The sequence below is a fragment of the Taurulus bubalis genome (assembly GCF_910589615.1).
Source record: "Taurulus bubalis genome assembly, chromosome: 5".
Taxonomy (NCBI): Eukaryota; Metazoa; Chordata; class Actinopteri; order Perciformes; family Cottidae; genus Taurulus; species Taurulus bubalis.
The window spans coordinates 4599622-4621052 of NC_136593.1; the positions used below are offsets into that span (position 1 = coordinate 4599622).

Consider the following 21431-nt stretch of genomic DNA (forward strand, 5'->3'; position numbering starts at 1 on the left):
CTCTAAACAAGCAGACTAGACTCTAGACAAGCGGACTGGACTCTAGACAAGCAGACTGGACTCTAGACAAGCAGACTGGACTCTAGACAAGCAGACTGGACTCTAGACAAGCAGACTGGACTCTAAACAAGCAGACTGGACTCTAAACAAGCAGACTGGACTCTAGACAAGCAGACTGGACTCTAAACAAGCAGACTGGACTCTAGACAAGCAGACTAGACTCTAGACAAGCGGACTGGACTCTAGACAAGCAGACTGGACTCTAAACAAGCAGACTAGACTCTAGACAAGCGGACTGGACTCTAGACAAGCAGACTAGACTCTAGACAAGCAGACTAGACTCTAGACAAGCAGACTAGACTCTAGACAAGCAGACTGGACTCTAGACAAGCAGACTGGACTCTAGACAAGCAGACTGGACTCTAGACAAGCAGACTGGACTCTAAACAAGCAGACTGGACTCTAAACAAGCAGACTGGACTCTAAACAAGCAGACTGGACTCTAGACAAGCAGACTAGACTCTAGACAAGCGGACTCGGTGCTTCTCTAAATCCTCGTCCCTCTCTGGGATCAGCTGAAGCAGTGGAAACGTCTAGCAGCTAAAGCCCCGCCCCCTTCCTGTAGTCCAGGCAGGACTGGTACGGGTCCCTGACTCCGGTCCGGGTCCCTGACTCCGGTCCGGGTCCTAGTGGATTTGTTTCCCTCAGGTCTGCGTCCTGCTGAGCAGCTCCCCGGCTTTTAGACCTGGTGATAACTTTAAGGTCACATGATGATGAAGCAGTTGGTTCCTCAGAGCTCGCTTCATTGGATCTGGAGTCAGATTTAACGCCACGAAGACAAAAACTTTCATATCGAGAGACTTTTTGTTTTCAACATTTAACTAAAACATTCAACATGTGGAACTGTGCGGTTCATCATGAGCAGAAATTACACACCATTTTACTTATTTATATATATAATTTATGGATTTATTTTCCTTATTTAATTTGAGTCAATTCCGAAGACAAACAAACAGCTTTAATGTTTTGTAAGTTTTAAGTTTATTTAAATAGATTAAATGGATGTATTTCTGCTTTTACTTAATTGTTTTGTTTTGTGTTTTCCTGGCTTGTTGTTTTATAGTTTGAGCTCATTATCTAAACATTTTCCAAAAGAAGGATTCAGATTGATTGTCTGGAGCAGCGGTTTAATTTGAGTTTCTTTCAGATCATCGCATCTCAAAGCAGCTATGAGCAGGAAACACAATAAAAACTAAAATATTACGAGATAGAAAATGAAAAACACCAGTTCGGTCCATTTAAAGACGTTTATAGCGGCTTTGTTGTTGTAGAGGTTCGTGCTTCAGCGTCTCCTGATCACATTGTGTCCTTGAACTCACCGCCTGTCTCTCCGTTTGTCTGTCTGCAGGATTCTGGATGGACATCGGTCAGCCTAAAGACTTCCTGACGGGGATGTGCATGTACCTCCAGTCGCTGCGGCAACACGCCCCCGAGAGGCTGCACACGGGGACCGGTTTCCTCGGCAACGTTCTGGTGGTGAGTCCGGCTCGTCAGAAGAACCTGTTGTGCGAAATGAAGACGGAGAGACAGGAATTAGACTTCTGGCAGCCGGTTATCGCTCGCTAAAGAACACAATTAGAGAAACATTTAAACATTTCCTCCCGAGCAGACTCCATAAATCTGAATTATACAACACCTCCCTTCACGTCACCTGTCCACCAATCAGATTTTAGCATGTCGACCGTGTCCAGGTCAAGTTGACTTCCTGCATTATAGCCTATTATTTTACCGGCCGTGGGTCAATTATGATTGGGTACGGATGCTAACCCTCCGCCCTCGTTTCCCCCTCTGCAGGACCCGACGGCGCAGATCGGGGAGAACTGCACCATCGGCCCCAACGTCACCATCGGGGCCGGCGTGGTCGTGGAGGACGGCGTGAGGATAAAGCGCTGCACGGTGATGAAGGGCGCGCGGGTCCGATCCCACGCCTGGCTGGAGAGCTGCATCGTGGGATGGAGCTCCTCTGTGGGCCAGTGGGTGAGTGGAGAGCATCGGGGATCACAATTTATTAAATTTATTTAAAAAAAAAACAGGATTTAATGGAGATGATTTAATTTCATGCAGCAGTCTGCTGGCTTTGACTTCTTTTTTCTAAAGTTAAAGTCGGAGCAGTTGATAACAAAATAATATATCATTTAGTAATTCCCATTCAATTGGTCTGTTTGACCAAACTGTTGAACCCAGGATTAAAAGTCTTGGGATTGTTGTTTGATTTTAACCAATATCTTGCGCAACATCTAAGTCCATTGAAGGGAAACTCGTGTTGAAGTGTCTTAAAGCTGCATTCTCGTTCCTGACCACCAGGGGGGCGGCTCCTCTGGTTGTATAGAAGTGCATGCTTCATGTGTTAAAGCTGCATTCTCTCTCCTGACCACCAGGGGGCGACTCCTCTGGTTGCATAGAAGTCTTATAAGCCGTGGATGCTGTTATAGTTTTACATGCCTATCTTTTGCTTTTTCCTCATACTGGATGTGCGTATAGATACTGTATGATGTCATGTGACGATGATCTCGGGGTTACTCTGTGTCGTCAGGTCCGTATGGAGAACGTGACGGTGCTGGGCGAGGACGTGATCGTGAACGACGAGCTTTACCTGAACGGCGCCAACGTCTTGCCTCACAAGTCCATCAACGAGTCGGTCCCAGAGCCACGGATCATCATGTAGCGGAGGAGGAAAGGCCCAACGCCTTTTTATACGGACTCGACTAAATACCCAAACTGTGCCAGAACCGAGCGAGAGAGGCGATGCACAGCCGGGTGGAGGGGTTTTGAATTAATTTGGACTCGTTTTTTTAGCCCTGCTTAGCTGCACCTTCCATCAATCATAAACAAAGGTGTGAGCATGATCTGTCACTGAGCAGAAAAGGTTTATGTTTGTTTAGACTTCTGTCAGAGCTGCAGGTAAAACCATAGAAATGTCCCGAACGTGGTGGAAGGTAAAATATGTCGCGTGAAGACGAGAGGTGAAGTCCCGCCCCTTCCCATTGACCACCATGGGACCTTATTTTGGAAAAGAAACAACATGCACGATAGTCAACGACGAGAGACGACGACTTTTAAAACTAACAAACATTACATGTGTAAATCATAGTACGATTACAGCGGGATCAAAACACTACTTGTCTTTGTAAGGGGGCGGGACTTAGCCTCTCTGTGGAGCTGGGTGATTGGCTGGCTGTCCGTCAGATGGTGGTGGGACTAATATATGAAGTGTGTTCAGCGGCCTTATGAACACCGCTGTTATGAGTCATTATGCATTTACACCTTTCCTAAACCCGGCACTGAAGGATCGCACTGTTCTGGTCGTGACTGACGCTGAGATTTCTAAATCTGACATGTTCAACTAAATGCAGTATAAGTTGTAGCTAGTGAATGGGGGAAAGTTTAATTACTTAATTAATTAGTTAATTACTTGATAGATCATTCTTCGGCAGCAGAATATTTTATCACGTGATTTAACAGAGGTGATTATTTACACACCGAGCAGACGTGGGGATCATTATCACCTGATTGCAGTTGGTTGTGTCCACTAGATGAATGTTATATATATATATATATATATGTAGAGATATTGATTAGTTATCAGTTATAGAGCAGGTGTCCAGTATGTCTTTGAGTTTGTTTCTGTTCTTTTTATCATGAAAGCTGTGCGCTTCAATGCCAAGCTGGTTACTGCTCTTTAAAAAGTAAACAAAATGTAGCTTTTCTTTTTATAACTTTATATTTACAGATATTTCAGTCCGGCTGCATCTGGGATATTCTACTTCAACATAACGTGTTTTTCATGTATGTTTAAAGTTTTTCTTTAACGCCCCCTGAAGATCTTTTGTTTCTGCTGACCTCTAGTGGTTTAACTTGTCACCCGGCTGCAATGATGACATCACTAAGGGGCGTGGCTACAGGTGTTAAACTTTCAATCAGAGATGAAAACACAGTTTGTCATGAGACGAGGGGAATTCATCTCTTTCTGTTTTATTCTTACGTTATATTACATTACCTCAATATCTATAAGTAATGGTGTGTATTTCTTTACGCACCAGGAAACTAATTTGTTGGTGGGATGAAAGATGGAAAGACAACTTTCATAGATCTTCATCACAATTGTCCCAAAGTTAAGTTATTGGTCGTTCCCTAACTCTGTATGGTGGCCATTCTGGGACATTTCAGACTGTACTTTCTCATCCACTTGACCCAAGAGTTGAATTCCCGGTGCTTCTGGTTGACGGTTCATCCGTTCTTAAACCTCAAACTGTTTTTTCCCTCGATGTCCGTTACGAGTTGTGCTGCAGCTTTTGATTTGGTGATTTATCTCAAAGTCAAGAATTCACTTCAAATCTCAACCTTCAATGTGAAATCTACAAATCCATGTCAACTCTTCACGAATTGCGTCTGAACCTCCTGCTTCCTCTTTTGTGGTCGACGGCCATCAATGAAAAGGCGATAAACATGCAAATATTTAGCATGTTAGCGAACCGTCGTCATTTGAAGCTGTTTGGAAAAGTCACTCTTTACGTCTAAGGGAACTGAAACGTTGGACCCGGGAAGCCGTCGTCTTGCTGGATGAAAGGTCACGAGGCTTCTGAACACAATCCAATTTCATTTTAATGTTCAACAGACACCTGATAGTCAAATAAATTGACGAACCTCGACAGTTGGAGGTTCCTGAAACTCGTCGCCTCAGCAGCTTCGCCTCGTCGTTACTGACCATGAAGACGATGGACGCCTGCCAGCTGCAGACACTAAGAACTGACCTCTGAACAGATTGCAGAGGCGCCACGTTGTCATGCATTTAGTGATCAACAGTATTCACAACATGTGGAGACTTGTGTCTGAATGAATGAAGTCATTTCTTGTAATGAAGCCTTTTAAAAAAAAGAGAATAATATAATCTAATGATTAAATTCACATCTCTTTGGTTTGTCTGAGTCACTTCCCTTCTTTGTCCACACGAGGAGCTGTTTACTGGTTATGAGATCGGCCTGAGAAAACGGTTGTATGATGTCATAGTGATGTCATAGTGACGACTTAAACCTTTCTTATATTAAATATGGAACACAGAAACTTGTCTGATCTTCAGAAAAGAAGTGAATGAGCAATTATGAATGAATGAATATATACTTTATTAATCCCCAAGGGGAAATTTCATGTTGAGTAGCAGCCATTTACACAGAAAATAAGATGAGATATAAAAACAACAGGGATGAAAGATATATAAGATATATACAATAATAATACCAATAAAAAGAAAGATATACAAATAAAAAATAGCTGGATGAAAGAAAGAAGAACAGAGTATTAATTTAGGAATTAAATTAACTTAAACAGTATAAGTATGTATGTGCATATTAAGTGTGTGAGGTGTAAATAAAAATAACAACAACAAACAATAGGAGAGTGCAAAAATGCAAATAATGTATGTAATATAATGTTAAGTGTGAAGTGTAGATAACCATAAACATGTACAGTGGTTAATCCACAGCGTTATTTACTTACTTGACCTAACGGCTCATCTCTGAGCAACAAACTGTAAACAGATATAGCATTTTTTTTTCACTACTTAATTCCTAAAAGACAATCATACTTATTTACTATAAGATTATATATATATATTAGGGCTGGGCCAAATTGAACAAAATGAACTGATTAATCCCATAATCTTTCTGAGATTAATTGCATTATACGCCAAATTCAATAATGAAGTACAAACTAGTGTATTGCGCGCTTTTATTTTAAAGTAATGTTATCAGAACAATACAACAGGCCCTCTGGAGCAACAGCAAGTTAACAACCGTATATAAATCAAAAATATGTATGTATTTATTTTCAGATGTTGTAGATTATTGTATTCTAATGTGAAACAGCTTAATATGCTGAAGAAGAAACATTTTTAACGCGTTAACGTGTCCAGCCCTAATATATATACACAACTAATTACATGACTATATTTGTCGGAATGTTTTGGCTTTTTCCAAAAACACCCGAACAGCCGGAAGCTCGGCTCTTTAATAGCCAGGTTTACGTCATGAACATCGAACATTTAATTGGCTCTAACCCGTCTAAGAGGAGGAGAATCATGTTCTCATCTTTTCTCACATGACTGGAACGTGCAACGGACAGTCTGCTTCCCTAATGTCAACACACTGATGAACATGTGTGAGTGTTGTAGTGCAAAGCGTGGAACCTTGAGGAACCTTGAGGAACCTAGAGGAACCTTGAGGAACCTTGAGGAACCTTGAGGAACCTAGAGGAACCTTGAGGAACCTAGAGGAACCTAGAGGAACCTTGAGGAACCTTGAGGAACCTTGAGGAACCTAGAGGAACCTTGAGGAACCTTGAGGAACCTAGAGGAACCTTGAGGAACCTAGAGGAACCTAGAGGAACCTAGAGGAACCTTGAGGAACGTGAAAGCCAGTGTTCCTCCGTCAAAGTCCAGATCCACTCTGATCCTCCGGGGCTCCTTCTGCACTGACAGAACTTCTTCTGGGAGCGGTGGGGAGACTGCAAAGCACTTTCCACCACGGAAACATATTTCCCAATATCCAGTCGAGATTTGACTCATTCACCACACCCAGGGCCCCGAATTGATGATTTCTAACCTCACAGTCCCAGCTGTGACTCTCTGAGTCAAAACCCTCAGAGCCCAGAACAATGTGATGCCGATCAAACCTCTCTGGGTTTCCAGGAAGCTTCTGCCTCTCTCCTCCTCTCACACCGGTCAGGTCTTCACACAGGATGAGTTCTGGGTCAGCTGTGTTCGGGTCCAGAATCACAGGAGTGTAGGAGACCAGGTCCTTCATCTTGGTCCAGATGTTGAAGGTCAGGTTGCCCAGGTGTTTGGGCTCGTCTATCAGAGCTCCGGAGAGCAGCTGTGGATCCTCCAGCAGGGGGCGCTGCTGGACTCGTTCCACTGCAGCCTTGTAGTTGTTGAGGAATGAGACGTCTTCAGCTCTCAGCTCGTCCTCTGTGGCTCTGACTGTGTCTGAAAGAGCGGCTATCTCTCTGCTCAGAGCCTCCATCTTCTCCTCCATCATCTGACTCTTCTGCTCCTCTTCCTCCCTCAGAGCAGAGATCCTGGCCTCCTCTTCCTCCTCTAGAAACTGGTGAAGCTTCTGAATCTGCTCCTTAATCGTTCTCTCTGCTCGTCGGGCCTGGACCTTCATGTGTTCTGCTGTTTGATCACAGTTTCCTTTAACTTGTTCACACACCTTCAGTTTCTCCTTTAAGGGCTTCAGGGATCTCTGGAGCTCCTCTTTGATATCCTGAGCAGCTTCATCGATGGGTTTGAATCTGTGGTCGGTATGTCTCCTTGAATCTCTGCAGAATCTCTGCTGTGTGTGTGTGTGTGTGTGTGTGTGTGTGTGTGTGTGAAATCAGCAGCAGATTATAGTATCAGTATTTTTAAGTGCTCAAGCTATCCCAGTTGTATCTTTGTTACCTGTGTTCGCAGTATTTCCTCCTTTCTGTGACTTTTCTCCGTTGAACTTGACTCCGCCCACGTGGGTCTCCGCCCTTCCTGTTACCTGCAGAAGTGTTGCATCACATTCAAAAGCCAAAACGGCATGAACATCGAAACTATGCCACCGCAGGCTAGACAATATATTGCACCAGTACAATTTTAATTAAAGTATTTCCTGCATAATGGATTATTTTTTTCTCTCTATATTTCTAATATTGTTTTTGTATGCTCGTTACATTGCGGCTTATTTCTCAAAACTTTACAACTTTTTCAAAATATTGTAAAATATCAAACATTTGGACTTTTTCTTGGACAACTTCATTTTCAAAAGATTATGATTTTTTTTCCAAAAAAAAACCCGTTATATATATTTGTTCCTCACCCATTGACTGTCCCTAATACTCCCTCATAGTGTAATGTCCTATGACACACATCAGGTGCACAGGTGGGAGTGTTCCCCTTTTAGTGTCTGCTTAGAGATAATGAAAGTAAATACACATTATCAAAAGACAGTTAAGTCTTGTTCATCAAAAAACTATAGAAATAAAAAATAAAGAGCAACAGTATTTACTCTGAGATAAGTTAAATTATATGGTTGATATAATCTCTGGATCTATGTGAGTGTTTGTTTGTGGACCTCTGAGTCTCTCCACTCGTCCGTTATTCCTCAGCCCCAAAAAAAAAAACGTGTTGAAGAGAAATGAGCTGCTGCGCTGACATCTCTACTTAAATTGTCTTCGCCCGTCTCTCTGCAGAAATCCAGGTAAGCATGCCTATGACCCTTGACCCCTCAGACCAAGGCTCGCCATGGCACCTTTAACTGTTGACTGAGGAAACAAATCCAGTGAGAAGTACAGTTATTTTCTCATAGACTTCTTCTTGCAACCAAAGGAGTCGCCCCCTGGTGGCCATTAGACTTCAGCATTGGCTTCACCTTTGGCCACCTGGCTGCGAGCTCATTTTTTCCGTCTGGCTTTGATTGACCCTGAGTGCCCGGCTCTGATGAGAACATGTTGGCCTTGTCTCTTAATCCCTGTTGGTCCGGCCCGGCTCTTCCCGGCTCTGCCTGGATCTCTTTCTTCCTCTTTTAGACCTGCCTGGCTCTGTGAAGACCCGTTGGTGCAGCGAGCTTTGTTTAACCTCTGCGGCTGCCTGGCTGTGTCCAACACCACTCTGGTTGGCCCTCTTTGGCCCTACTCAACTCTGGGGTCTACATTCTCCCGAGCTTCACACTAAAAAGCTGCAGAACGAGAGAAGGAGGAATCCCTGACGTTCCTATAGGCCAAGCGTTCTTTTAAGGCTCCCTCTCATTGGCCGGCCGAGCGGGGAATCCCTCGGGGCGCTCTGTGTCTTTGTCTCGGATTAAAAACACAAACAGTCCAGTCAGGCCTCGCTGCACCAGGTAGTCCGCCAATCTGCGGAGGACCAGGACTGAAGTCACAGCCTGGTCTTCTGTAGGAAGCCAGCTGTGCAGCTGCTGTTTTTTTAAGAACATAAATCTGCCTGATTACTGCCAGCCTGCTTGCTGCAACATGGTCTCCAGCTGGAACAGAGGAGGAACCTAACGTTTAGCAAAGCAGGCAGAGTCAGAAATAGAAGCAGAGGTGAATGAGGGAAGAAGCTGCTGTTTAACTGTGCGGCAGAAAGTGTTCAGGAGGTGAAGAAACCTGCTGAGGGCCGAGAAGGAGACAGAACGAATCAGGAAAAACAATGCAAATAAAAGAAAAAGCAGGAGTCCACAGCTGAGGAAAAGAAAGGTGAAGAGAAAAGAGTTGGAAAGAGGAAAATGACTTTGCAGTGAGAGTTAAAAGTAAAGAAGTGAGCTGATGTTTCTCTGCAGGAATGAGCTGAAAGTCTAGACGGTTAAATTGCAGCGGGCTGTTGGGGAGCCGGCGGAGCAGAGCGGCGGCAGGAGCGATTGTGGGCGGAGAGAGAGAGGAAGTGTGGTCGACAGGAGAGGAATTTAAGCCCCATTGTTCTGGAGGAGCAGAGGCAGAGCGAGCCGAGGAGTCGAACCGCCGGCAGCATGGACGTGAGCTCGGCCATGGAGAAGGTAGGACGGAAACAATTACATCCTCACAGCTTGAAATATGTCACAAATACTTCCAGATTAGCAGCAGCAGTGAGGAGGTCAAGGGTCAGCCGGTGCGTTAGTCTGAAGGGATGCAGCTCTTCTGTTGACGGTGAAACTCTTCACTGAGTTCAAGTGGACTTTTTGTTTCGGTCTGAGAGCGGGATTATTCTGATTTATTTGATTTATTTTAACAAATTGAGTGACACGTGCGTCCGGCCAACACCGTTTTCAGTCGTTCAGTTAAGCTGATTAAGTTGTATGTTGATTTATGTTGAAGTTATTATTTATAGACCTGGACAGCTTCATCATGGTTAGTGATAGCTAGTCACGGATATATTATAAGAACTGAATACAGACCCAGAAATGGCGCCCTCTTACTTTAATCAAAATGCAATGTGCAATTAGCGTTTTCTGCTTTACGTTGAGGTATCCTGAGTCATGCAGGTACATAATTGGGGGCTCTGGGAACGTTTTACTGACCCTGTTTGCAGTCGGAGATATATCTCTGATTGGTAATTTGATTTTAATAATCGGGGGAAAAAATGCATCAATACGGTTTAAAACCAGACCTTAGATTAAAAAGTGAAACTGTGGTCAGCTAGTCAGAGATCTTAACCCGTTAACTTGAGGTTATAATGAAGATTTTCATGATCTCAAACCACATTATTGCAGTTTAATTCCCTGAAATAATCGCTCAACATACTTTAATTCCATTCAAACTACTTAAACTGGTCTCAGTCCGTGTTTGTTCAGCTGACACATCAGAACATCAAACAGAAACGGATTCACAGATCTCCTCTTGACCCAAAGAACTCATGTGAAGGGAAAAAGTGCGTCGATGGCACGGACACGATCAGCCGAGGAACTAAATGATCATCTCAGCAAACTATTTGTGGACATTGATGAGACTATCTTTGCTGGAGGAAAAAGCTGCAAACAAACAAGTTGACCCTCTGACCGGCCACAGACTGTGCAGTTAAATCTCTCGGCTACAGCCGGAGGTTTCTAATCCAGTCACTGAAGCCCCTGCTCTGTTCTGGCGGCCGCGTACAGTTTGTCTCCCAGAGATCTCTCCTGTAACTCATCCTCTCAGAGGTCACGTCAGTCTGAGGCAGACAACCTGACGGATCAGTGTCACCTGTCGGGGGTTTGATTCCCCCCCCCATTCGTTATGTACAGGAGCTGGAAAAACTGCCATCACCAGGATGGAAATAACATCCAACGCACACACACACACACACACACACACACACACACACACGCACATAAAAGACCAACACAATGGGTGCCAGGATTGAGGGGAGGTATCTCCGTCACCAAAATTACAAAACCAGAACTCTCAGGCAAGAAAACATTGAACAGACTCACAACGAACCGCATCGATTCATTACTTTCTCGATTAATTGAGGATTCATTTTGTTTCTTAAGAACCAGAAGAAAACAATACAAAAGGCCTGTCAGAGTTTCCTGAGAGCCAAAGGCGACGTCATCAAATGTCTTTCTTTGCCCAAATGTCCAAACTATGAAATAAATATTGAATTCACTGTCAGAGGAAAGAAGCAAATCCTCACAAATGACAAGCTGGAACATGGGGATTTTAAAAAGAATTCATAATGTACAGCGGCAGGTAGAAAATACTGGTATTTTATATAGTATTTTAGCCAAAGTACACAAACTCAATCATCCTTAACTGCGGGAGAAACTTTGAAAATGTCGTTATTGTTTCCTTGTTTTATGGCCATAAAAGTGAACGATCAGTTATTTTTCCAACATTGAATGGTTTCAGTTTTATTTCCAGATACAGTTTGTGAGGAAAAAGCTATTTAGGAAACCATTCAATCAAACTGTCATCCCTCCCTGCTATTTGTTAACAGTTTTTAATAGATTAGTGACTCTTCTATGAATTCCAGCTCATTCGTGACACATTGTCTCGTTTTGTTTGTAATGGAGATGAACAGGAAATATCCAGGATTCCATGTGACAAAGTTTGGACATTAAAGAGGCTCAAGTCGCCGTCTCTTTGACCTCCAGCTCCTTATCTCTCAGCGTTTCCTGCAGTTTAACCGTCACATAGCCGACATGTTTAGAATTACTCGGCGAGGCTCGGTCCGATCCACCTACGACATACTCGCCTTATCTGACTCCCTAAATATAGAGCTGCCACACGTTCCCCTCTTTCTGGGGGGAAAAAAGAACGTATTTTAATTTTAATTTAGTTCTGCACTGTTAGAGTGAAGATAAGTCCATCGAGTTGTGACGGAGTAACACGCTTCAAATCATTCATTAGCTCAGATTTCCATCACAAAATACATTTCTTTACTGAATGAAATGCATTATTTGCAGCATATTAGAGACCCGACATTGAAAACGACAATACAAAAAAAGGGTTAAAAATGTATGAATAAGATTAGCGTGCCTTTTTATAATTGTTGTGGTTCTGGCCCGTGTGTTTCTGTAGTTGGTTCCAGCTGTTTCGTTGCCACTTTTTCCAATTCTGAGTGGATTTGAGAAGAATTTACTCCATAAATCTGTTTATTCCAAGAACAGTTTGTTTGAATTGTCTGAAGCCAATCACATAACTGGCTCTGGTTGAAGCTTGACGATAGCATTGCCTGGTTTTCTAACAACAGGGAACTTCAGAAACCAATTTTGGTGTCCGGCCGAAAGCGAATGAAGACGTTTTTGCAACCACAGAGAAGTTGTTCAGTGTAACTGGTTCACACAACATTACATGCATCATGGCTGCTGTGTCGTGACTCGTGAAAAAGGTGAGCAACAGGTTTATTTCTTGCTTGTTTGGAGGAACGTTTGAGTCACGTCTGCTCTCACGGTGACTCCCGCCAGAGTCACACCGACGAGAACGCCGTTAAACAAACTTGGATTTAAAGGAGAAAATGAGCCAAAAAATGTGTGGAATGTTCCTTTAAACCACCGACATGCGTTTTGGTGGCATTGCTGCTGCTGGTGTCAGCTCAGTGACATAATATTGAACACACACACACACACACACACATACACACACACACACACACACACACACACACACACACACACACAGTCCGTGTATTCCAGAGGGATGGAATGAAGGCTTGTTCCTCTTCAGCTGTTTCTGTTGCAGCCGTCATCGCTGTGACCTTTTCAACACCTGTCAATCAACGGCCTCTTCACCGTCACACACACACACACACACTCTCTCGCTCTCTCTTCACACCTCTGAACACACTCATCTGTCCTCTCTGGTCTGCGTTTGTATCCAATGAAGATGAATCTCAAAGGAATATGATGTACGCGTGCAACACTCGTCACTCACATACAGGCTTTTCAAAATAAACCTTCATAAATCTTCATTTGAGGTTAAATAAGTACAAGAAGTTACTTGACAAATAATTCAACATGGCAGCGGTCTGGTTTGACCCGTACACCTCCACTACAGTGGTTGTTTTGCGTTTTTTATACTTCCTTGTTCATGATTTGTGGATTACATGTAAATGGATGTATACGAATTACAGCACATTCATTTGTGTGGGTTAGCGCTGTTAGCGCTGTTAGCGCTGTTAGCGCTGTCGGCTGTGAGCCGCCGGCTCGTCGTCGACATGTTGAGAGCCGTTGAGAGGCAATCAAATCTTTTAATATAATTAAAATGGGAAAGTTATATATAATATCACCATGATCCATGTTTCAGCACTTGATTTTAGCGTCTTGATTTCAACATGACAGTGTCCTCGTACGCAAAGCCAGATCCATAAAGAAATCCTAGTTTGGTGTGGAAGAACAGAGCCCTGACTGTGATCCAGACCTGATCAGCATCAGTGTTGGATCGCACTAAATGTTCTTTTGGCTGATCGGGAACAAATCTCTGCAGCCAGGTTCCAACATCTGATTGAAAGAGCTCCCTCGCTCTCTCTCTGTGTATATATATATATATATATATATATATATATATATATATATATATATATATATATATAACTTGTATGAACGTCCCCCTGAGGAGAGATGGGCTTGTTAATACCTGGTGACAGGTGGACAGTCTGTCAGCAGCAGCTTGTTTGAGCAGAACAGTCGTCAGGTTTCTGCCAGAGGCTTTAAAAACAGTATTGTAGCCCACACACACACACACACACACACACACACACACACACACACACAGGTTCTTGTTAAACAGATTGCCAAAGCGAATTGATTGCCGAAGTTAAACATTCCTGATCTTGGATGTAATCATGTCAATGAAGGTCTTCCTCAGTGGGTAGTTTGCTCAGCTCTCATCATGTAACTGGTTGTCCTGCGACAATAAAGCGACCTCCACTCGCTGATGAATACCAAGAGCTAATGACAAACTGATAACAAGATGTTGTTATTACTTTCTTGTGACAAACACCAGACGAGTCCACAGTATAAAGGAGGAGGATTGCTGAGGAAAGATAGACAGGGAGAGGAGGAGGTGCAAACACAGAGATGACTGATACCACTTAGTTCGTCAGTACTGAGATGATGTCACTGGGTGGACCAATGACATCATCCGTCCTGCACGTGTGTGTGTGTGTGTGTGTGGTTCACTCCCTTCTCTTCCTCCCACACTCACTGAGAAATGTTCAAAAACAACACTTCCTCCTCTAAAGGTCCTCATAGAAGCGTTTCTTCCAGAGCTTTCCTCCACATCTCCCCAGCAGAGCACGTCGGTTGAAAGCTCCAGAGAAAGCTGATGCTAGTTACGCTAATGCTATCACAGCCGTAAAGTATTGCAGCCGAGTGCAACTTCTTTTTTATTTTATTTTCTTTGCATCTGATTGTAATTATCCATGTGGCAAAGAATGCTTGTTGCCTTCGTGCCAAGAACATAGTTGGCAGAACAATGAGGAGAGAGAGAGAAAAATAAATCTAAAAGGAATTTAGACGTGACCGGGAGAAACTCTATTTGGGATTTAATATGCCATGATTACTGGAAAGTCTGTGTTTGACACCTCTTATAAATGTGCTTCAGTTTAACTCTAATCATTTTGCTGTAACTGCGTGTGGTTATTCACGCTGATCTTCGTTAAATGGATTTTTTTTTGTAATGAGGCTCATCTGGGACAACTTCTGCTCTAAATGTCTGCATATTAACTCATTTATTTACATAACAATGCACTGGAGACGTTATTTGCTCAGCAGGTAAGAGGGCATTGCACTCTTCGCGGGTGCTTTAAGAATACATTTCTTTTTTTCTTATTTGTTCATGTTTAAGCACCATGGTGCCTATATAGGGTGAGGCGGACCTGGAACTTCTATTTTTGCTGTGTTTCAATCTTTATTTACTCTTAACCAGTAACATATATTCTAATATTTACACATCTGAACAAAAGCTCACATGGGTTGCCTTTATTATAACACCAACATTATTCAAATAGCCCTCGTGGTTGCAGAGATACACCCTTTTTAGTTTGGCCATGTTATTTCGAGCAGAATCCTAAAAAAATACCTCGGTTTTTAAAATGTTGAATCAGACATTCTACTAACTTGTAATGTGAAAACTATACTGAATAATGTTCTTCATAACATCAGGAAAAGTACAATATTTCAAGCCCAAATCTGTTCCTTGTCAGAGGAATTCGACAACCTCTGGTGTTTGTCATTTAAGAGTCTTCAGGTCGTCAAAATTCTCATTAGGATCTCGTAATTTTGACCAAATGTTTAATTATTTTTGTAGCTTTTCGTTGTTGTCCCGGTCAAAAGGGTTTTCTATTCTAGTTCTAGCTGTTGTGGCCTCTGATCGTTGACGACCTCACTGTTAGTTAGTTATTCGTGGACTGCACCTTTATAAACGATGTGTATGTTTGACATCATGGTGTTGTATTTTTGTCTGCTCCTAGATGTCTGTGAAGCCGAGTGCAGGAGCTGCAGCGCTGTGTCACGTGTGTGAGGGGAGCTGTACTGGATTCCAGCCGCATTCCTGGAGGTACAAACCTTCACTGCTTTTTATGTCGTTATTCTCTCTGTCTGAAAAACTAAAATAAATAAAAAAAGAAAGGAATGAATGAAAGAGAAAAAAGCTAAAAGTGCTGCATACAGCAGTCCTCGTGGTTCCTTTACTCTTCCCTCTCTCCTCTCAACGATTATCTGCTATTAAAGGAGCTTGTTAGTGGCTTTGCTCTTCTTTTTTTTTAAGTCAGTTGTCAAACTGCACTTACAAGCCTAAACTACATGGGCGAAATAAACGTAAAAGTTTTGGGAAGAACATTTTAATTTTGTTTTTGCATCAAAAAGACCCCTTTTTCCCATCTTTTTCCACAGATGGGAAGCCTGTGAGGGATGTCCCACTGATATAGTTCCTGCTAGCTTGAGAGTGTTGACACTAATAATAATCTACAGTACAGGCATGATGGATGGAAGGGGTTTCACTAGTATAGATAATTGGGCAAACTTAAAACACTACCTTCTCTGCATCCGAGCCCAACGTACAGAGGCCCCCTTCAGGGACTGCATGCCACGACCGGGCTGTCAACTAACTAACATTAGTGAAGGGTAAGAGCGTGTAACTTCAGTGGTTGTGTTGCCTAAACATAACTTCCTGAGAAGAGGGAAGTTTATTTTGAAAGGACACTATGAATGTATCGAGCGTCGATCTCCAATGACAAGGGCCACCGACCAAGCAGCAAACTTTGACGAGTTTGGAGTGAGAATGTGTTGCAGTTCCATGGTTACAATAGCGGCTATCAATTTTTCTTTCGGATAACGTTACATTTCAATGCTAAAAGGTCTGTAAATGTTGCATCTTTAGTAAAAAAATGATATCACAGAGCTATGAAAAGGTGATAAACTTGGTTTTGTGGGTCATCGTTTCCAGCCTTAGCATGTTGATCCCTGTAGCTTCAGGTTTTGATGGCGGGAAACTGACACAAAAATGATTTCAGATTATCACAAACCTCCCGAAACAATTGTTACCCACCCAATTAAATTAAAGTACCCAACTTTTGGCAGAAATCCGGCCAATCTCGCAACACGTCCTTTTTAATTCTTCAACATTCTCTGAAAGCTGGTCATGTGATATATGTCGCCTGGACCTACTTTGTGCAGGAAAGCCTGCATCTCCTGCGGCTGCAGCGCCGTGGACCACGCTCCAGGAAGCGACGTGGAAGACGACCAGCGAATGGGACGCCTGCTGGCCGACTCGCCCTGCGCCCATTTGACAGTGAAGGTCAAGGGAGGCGGCGGCCTCCGCGTGTACAAGAGGAACCGCATGATCGTGACCAATCCGGTGGTGACGCGCAAAGACCCGACCTTCAACACCACGGCGTACGACTGGGCGCCGGCCGGCCTCAACCAGACGCTGGTGAGGATCAGTGAGGCGGGAAGGAGGTCGGTTGTTTTGCAACGACTCGTAAAGTCACATGTTACTCACCGGCTGCTGTTAGTTGTGGAGATCTGAGATACGACGACTCTGCCAGACGAAGCTTGAACTAACATTTACAAAGCAAGAACGCAAAATACACCCGGTTTTAAACAAATTTCACAGTTTAAGCACGTGATCTAGACCTTGCTTTGATTTGTCATTTAAAGCTCAGCCTGCTGTAATGTGCGATTGAACGAATACAAACCACAATGGCCCCCCGTCTAGATTAGTTTTACCACGATTACACACCAAAAAAACTGTGAAGATGAACAAAAACGTCAATGGATGATATATAAAAAAAATACAAATCAAACTAAGGCAAGAATGATAGAAAAGATCCGCACACATTAAGCCCCGAATGGACCTATATAGGTCCTTTTTTAAAATTTTAATTAAACTGTGTAAAACAATACAATAATCATGAACAAATATATTGATGCTACACATCAAATTAAACAAGAGAACCTGGGCTACAATAATTAGTCAGCCATTTCAACACAACTCAAACACCAACTAAAATAATTATTAAAATAAAATAGTTATAATTTTGTCACGAGTCAGCCCACTCTGCATGTTTCCGGATCTAGCAGCCCGTAGCTTGGTGCTATCAGAAAAAGACAAATAGCAAAAAGCAAGACAATTCCACACAGATTCCAAATCTATTCACCAAATCCCTCTGCTGCAAAGCATCACCGAGATATGAACCAAAGAACACAGCAACATAAATCGCTGAGTCAGCACATTTTTAAATTTTATTTTTTTTTGTTTTTTGTTGCTTAAAAGGTTAAAAGCTACGAGCAATCTTCCAGTAGAGATCGAAGTATTATCAATTCCCTTTTTATGTACAATTCAAATTTGCTGGAGCTTTTGAACACAGTGTGCACATTCTTTTTTTTATTGGCACAAAATGTTCTCATAAGTATTCGACACACGATGCTAATAAACACATGACTGGTAGCAGCGTCGGCGGCCCACGGGTTTATTGGTTTTATGACAAAACAGTAACTGGTACCAGTTTAGGACCAGACCTCGAGACTCATCCCTTTGTTGGTTGCAAATGCCTAAAATATGATGCGGACATGGATTATTTTTTCAACAACATGAAAAAACACATTTTATTGCACTGGGATTTACCACTTTATTCATTTTAGTTTATTTTCTGCAGGCTCCTCTGCGCGTCGAACAGTCTAGACCGCCTGGTTTCCATTAAAAAACAGCATGTTTCAGGTTTCGCAACCTATAATTATAAGGATGACAGTGATTATTCAGCACTGCGGTGTGGTGGAGGGACGTGACTGCGGTTGAACTTGCAGAAACAGATCCAAACCCGACACTGGGACCGCTCTCCACATCTGCCTCCAAAAAGCTTCAGCATGCTGTTAGTCACCGTCTTACTGCAGACAACTCGGACCTGGACCTGCAGGGAGTGATGGCAGCTGAAACACACACTCCTGAGTTTGTCATTCAGTCATGTTAATGAGGTGTCAGACCAGTGTTGTCTGATTTATTCACTTTAGACGTGTGTTCAACATGCTAGAATGTCAGTGGTCAGAATAGTCAGGGGAGTGCCAGATGAAAAAGAAAGTTAATTGATCTGCAGCATCATATATATATATATATATATATATATATATGAACGGACAGAGCAGCGATGTAGAGATGTTATTTCGATCTAAATTTGCTTTACGCACTCGCATTCTTAATCTTAATCTTTCTGATTTCTCCCAGTGACTTTCCATTAAAGACTATTTGAGACATTTTGTTATCATAAATGGTTGTATAAATATTAACAGATTACAAAAGTTTTGACTTCCTCACATCACCGACACAGAAATAAATACATCAGCACTGAAGTCTGCTTTGTACTTTGTAATTGTATTTGATTCTATTCTACATTTCAGACTAAAATATTTTACGTTTCTCCACTATGCTTATGTGATTAAACTGGGGGTCTAAACTTCTGCAGTTATTCATCTTTCTCGTCGGTGGTGCAGGTTGGCAGGTGTAGAACTGATCTCTTTAGGACCAATCATGGTGAATCTGCAGCCTGATAAATGTAAAAGAGTAATGCTGTAAAAAACAGGTTACAAGTAAAATGTAAAATGCCCCCGATTCCCCCTCAGGCCATGCAGTACATGGAGCTCATCCCGCAGAGTCAACATCCCCTCTCGGGGACCGATGGAGCGTTGCAGCGCCGCAGGCAGCTCTTCAGTCAGCTGCCGGCCTACGATCAGGACCCCATGAAGTGTCAGAGCCTGGCCAGCGAGGACGAGGTACGGTACCCTGCCAAGACCAAACACTCGTTATTACAAAGCTACTATGAGGAACTTTCATCTTGTGGTGATTGTGGCGGTCCCTGTGGACGAGGATGGAAGTGTTTCCGAATAAATGTAAAAACAGTATATATAGAGTATTCACTATTAAGACTGTCTCATAACCAGTTAAAACGTCCTCATTGTAAAGTCTGTTTTCCTGTTGCAAGTGGACTCTCATCTCTTACTTCTCCTATGTCCTCCTGCAGATTTCCTCCATGCTGCTGTTTGTGAAGAGCTACAAACAGGAGGTGCTGGGAGTCGGCGAGGTGGCCTTGCCCGGTGAGGGCGGAGCTCTGTCCGAAGCAGCCGCTCAGAGGACAGCGAAGGACGCCAAGGACAGCAGCCACAGTGGCAGGAAGGATGCCGTGCAGCACCCGGACCACGGCTCCTCCAACAGCGGCGCTGCCTCAGCTACTGGCTCCACCAACGGAACAGATGACAAGACTGGACATGTAAGTAAATACGGCGTCGGACATCTTGGAAGTTTAAATCCTGGACATGTTGGTTGCAAAACCACGTTTGCTCTGCAAAGCACGAGACGGATTTGAATTTGATTTGTTTTTAGAGTACCTGTTGGCCAAAGCTGGGAAAGGAAGCCGAAGGGTATTCCGTTGGTTGCAATCTGCAATCTCACCACCAGATGGCACTAAATCCTGCCCACTGGTCCTTTTAAGTAAAATCTTAATTTTAGAAGTAACTAAAGCTTTATTGTTGTTTAAAGTAGCATACAATGGAAATAGGCTACTTCAGTAACGCACAAGCATTGGGTAATTTTAGCTACAAAATGTCAAATGACTTAAATACCAAATTACGTTGATTCACAAACCTCTCTCCCTTTCTTATTCTCTGTCTTCTAGCGCTGTACCGGTTGCCACGGAGAGGTTGCCAAAGAGAGTCCAGCTGTTTACGCTGAGCGTGCCGGCTACCATCGCGCCCTGTGGCATCCCACCTGCTTCGTGTGTTCAGAGTGCGGCCAGGGTCTGGTGGACCTGGTCTACTTCTGGTCCGGCCAGAAGCTGTTCTGCGGACGACACTACTGTCAGACGGTCTGGCCGCGATGCTCCGGCTGCGATGAGGTGAGACGGAGGTGCCGGCAGCCATGGCTGTAGACTCTGAATATACAGTTTATATAGTTTGTGTACAAGTCACAGGGTAGTTACAATAGATGGAGATTGGTTCGACCAATGCAAAACACACGACATAATGCCGCCCCACAAACATTATCAGTTAAACAACTTTATGTTTATTTATCTCCTCTCCGCTTTCCCCCCGTCCCGTTCTCCTCCCTCAGTTGATCTTCTGTCAGTCTTTCCACACGGCAAAAGATGGACGGACGTGGCATGGTCATCACTGCTAAGCCTGGACACGCCCTGTCAGCACTGAATTACAGACAAGGCCAAAAAAAACAACCAAATCTGATTTTGAGTGTAGTTGGTTTGCTTGTTTCATATAAATAAAAGAAATAAGTAGAGTTAAATCTTCAGTTTTGTGTATGCAGTGATCATCACCTCCTTTATGTAAACACACAGAATACAAATAAGTTGTATTCTGTGTGTTTAAATTTGATGTTTAATGTACTAAAATACTGTGCCCTTCGAGTCCAGTTGATATATGGATGTTTATAATACTTAAAACATCTAGCGGACGTTGAAGTATTTAAATACTTGTTCAGTTGAGCCGACTGGTGTTTGAGGTACTTAAGCAAACGTCAAGTTGACACTAAAGTGTTTGAAGTGCTTCAGCAAACATCTGGTGGATTTATTAGCACTTACATTGTCGACAGTGAGCGGAGGCAGACGCGCTGCTTTCAGGTGCACACAGCAGCCCAAAGGACAGTGTAGGAAACAAATGAGTACAAAAATAAGATAATAAATAAATAAATAAAAAAGTTCAGGCACTTTTAGCCAAATCACACATACTTCCTCAGCAGATTTTCATGGCGCTGTGGAAGTTCAACATTTTTTTTAAGGGATTTTATTTCCCCTGTTGGCTAATTTTCTTGACTTTGGAAAGAGCTGTTTGAGAAAACAGCCACAACTCAGAGTCCACTTACCATCTTGGGAGCTTTCGGTCATATCACACCGTCTTCATCCGCTGGAAAAGTTTGAAAGTCTACATCATGAACGGATCCGTGACACACGAGGAAACTCCATCTTC

At 43.0% G+C, this 21431-nt stretch overlaps 3 protein-coding genes across 4 annotated transcripts in view; 2 read left to right on the plus strand and 1 right to left on the minus strand.

Moving 5' to 3' along the window:
* The window catches only part of gmppb (GDP-mannose pyrophosphorylase B), a gene marked incomplete at its 5' end in the record, with an annotated part of 8268 nt that extends 3306 nt beyond the window's left edge, over positions 1 to 4962 (plus strand). Inside the window, 3 exons of one of the 2 annotated variants that reach the window (XM_079218609.1) lie at positions 1409 to 1536; positions 1855 to 2041; positions 2493 to 4962. In XM_079218609.1, the coding sequence (XP_079074735.1) occupies positions 1409 to 1536; positions 1855 to 2041; positions 2493 to 2725 (548 nt within the window). In that variant the 3' untranslated portion in view covers positions 2726 to 4962. The remainder of the gene's footprint in view (positions 1 to 1408; positions 1537 to 1854; positions 2042 to 2492) is intronic. The other variant, XM_079218610.1, reaches the window with a different exon arrangement.
* Positions 4963 to 6482: 1520 nt separating this feature from the next.
* Positions 6483 to 7376, minus strand: LOC306736591 (nuclear factor 7, ovary-like; the record flags this gene model as incomplete). The annotated part of the gene is made up of 1 exon (XM_079218242.1): positions 6483 to 7376. A coding segment is annotated over one exon (894 nt), but the record flags the coding sequence as incomplete, so codon positions are not given.
* Positions 7377 to 9109: 1733 nt separating this feature from the next.
* lmcd1 (LIM and cysteine-rich domains 1) lies at positions 9110 to 20700 on the plus strand. The gene is made up of 7 exons (XM_079218620.1): positions 9110 to 9569; positions 15440 to 15525; positions 16644 to 16899; positions 19083 to 19232; positions 19481 to 19726; positions 20132 to 20350; positions 20566 to 20700. The coding sequence occupies exons 1-7, from the start codon at positions 9543 to 9545 to the stop codon at positions 20629 to 20631; spliced, it is 1050 nt and encodes a 349-aa protein (XP_079074746.1). The 5' UTR covers positions 9110 to 9542; the 3' UTR covers positions 20632 to 20700.
* Positions 20701 to 21431: the final 731 nt, after the last annotated feature.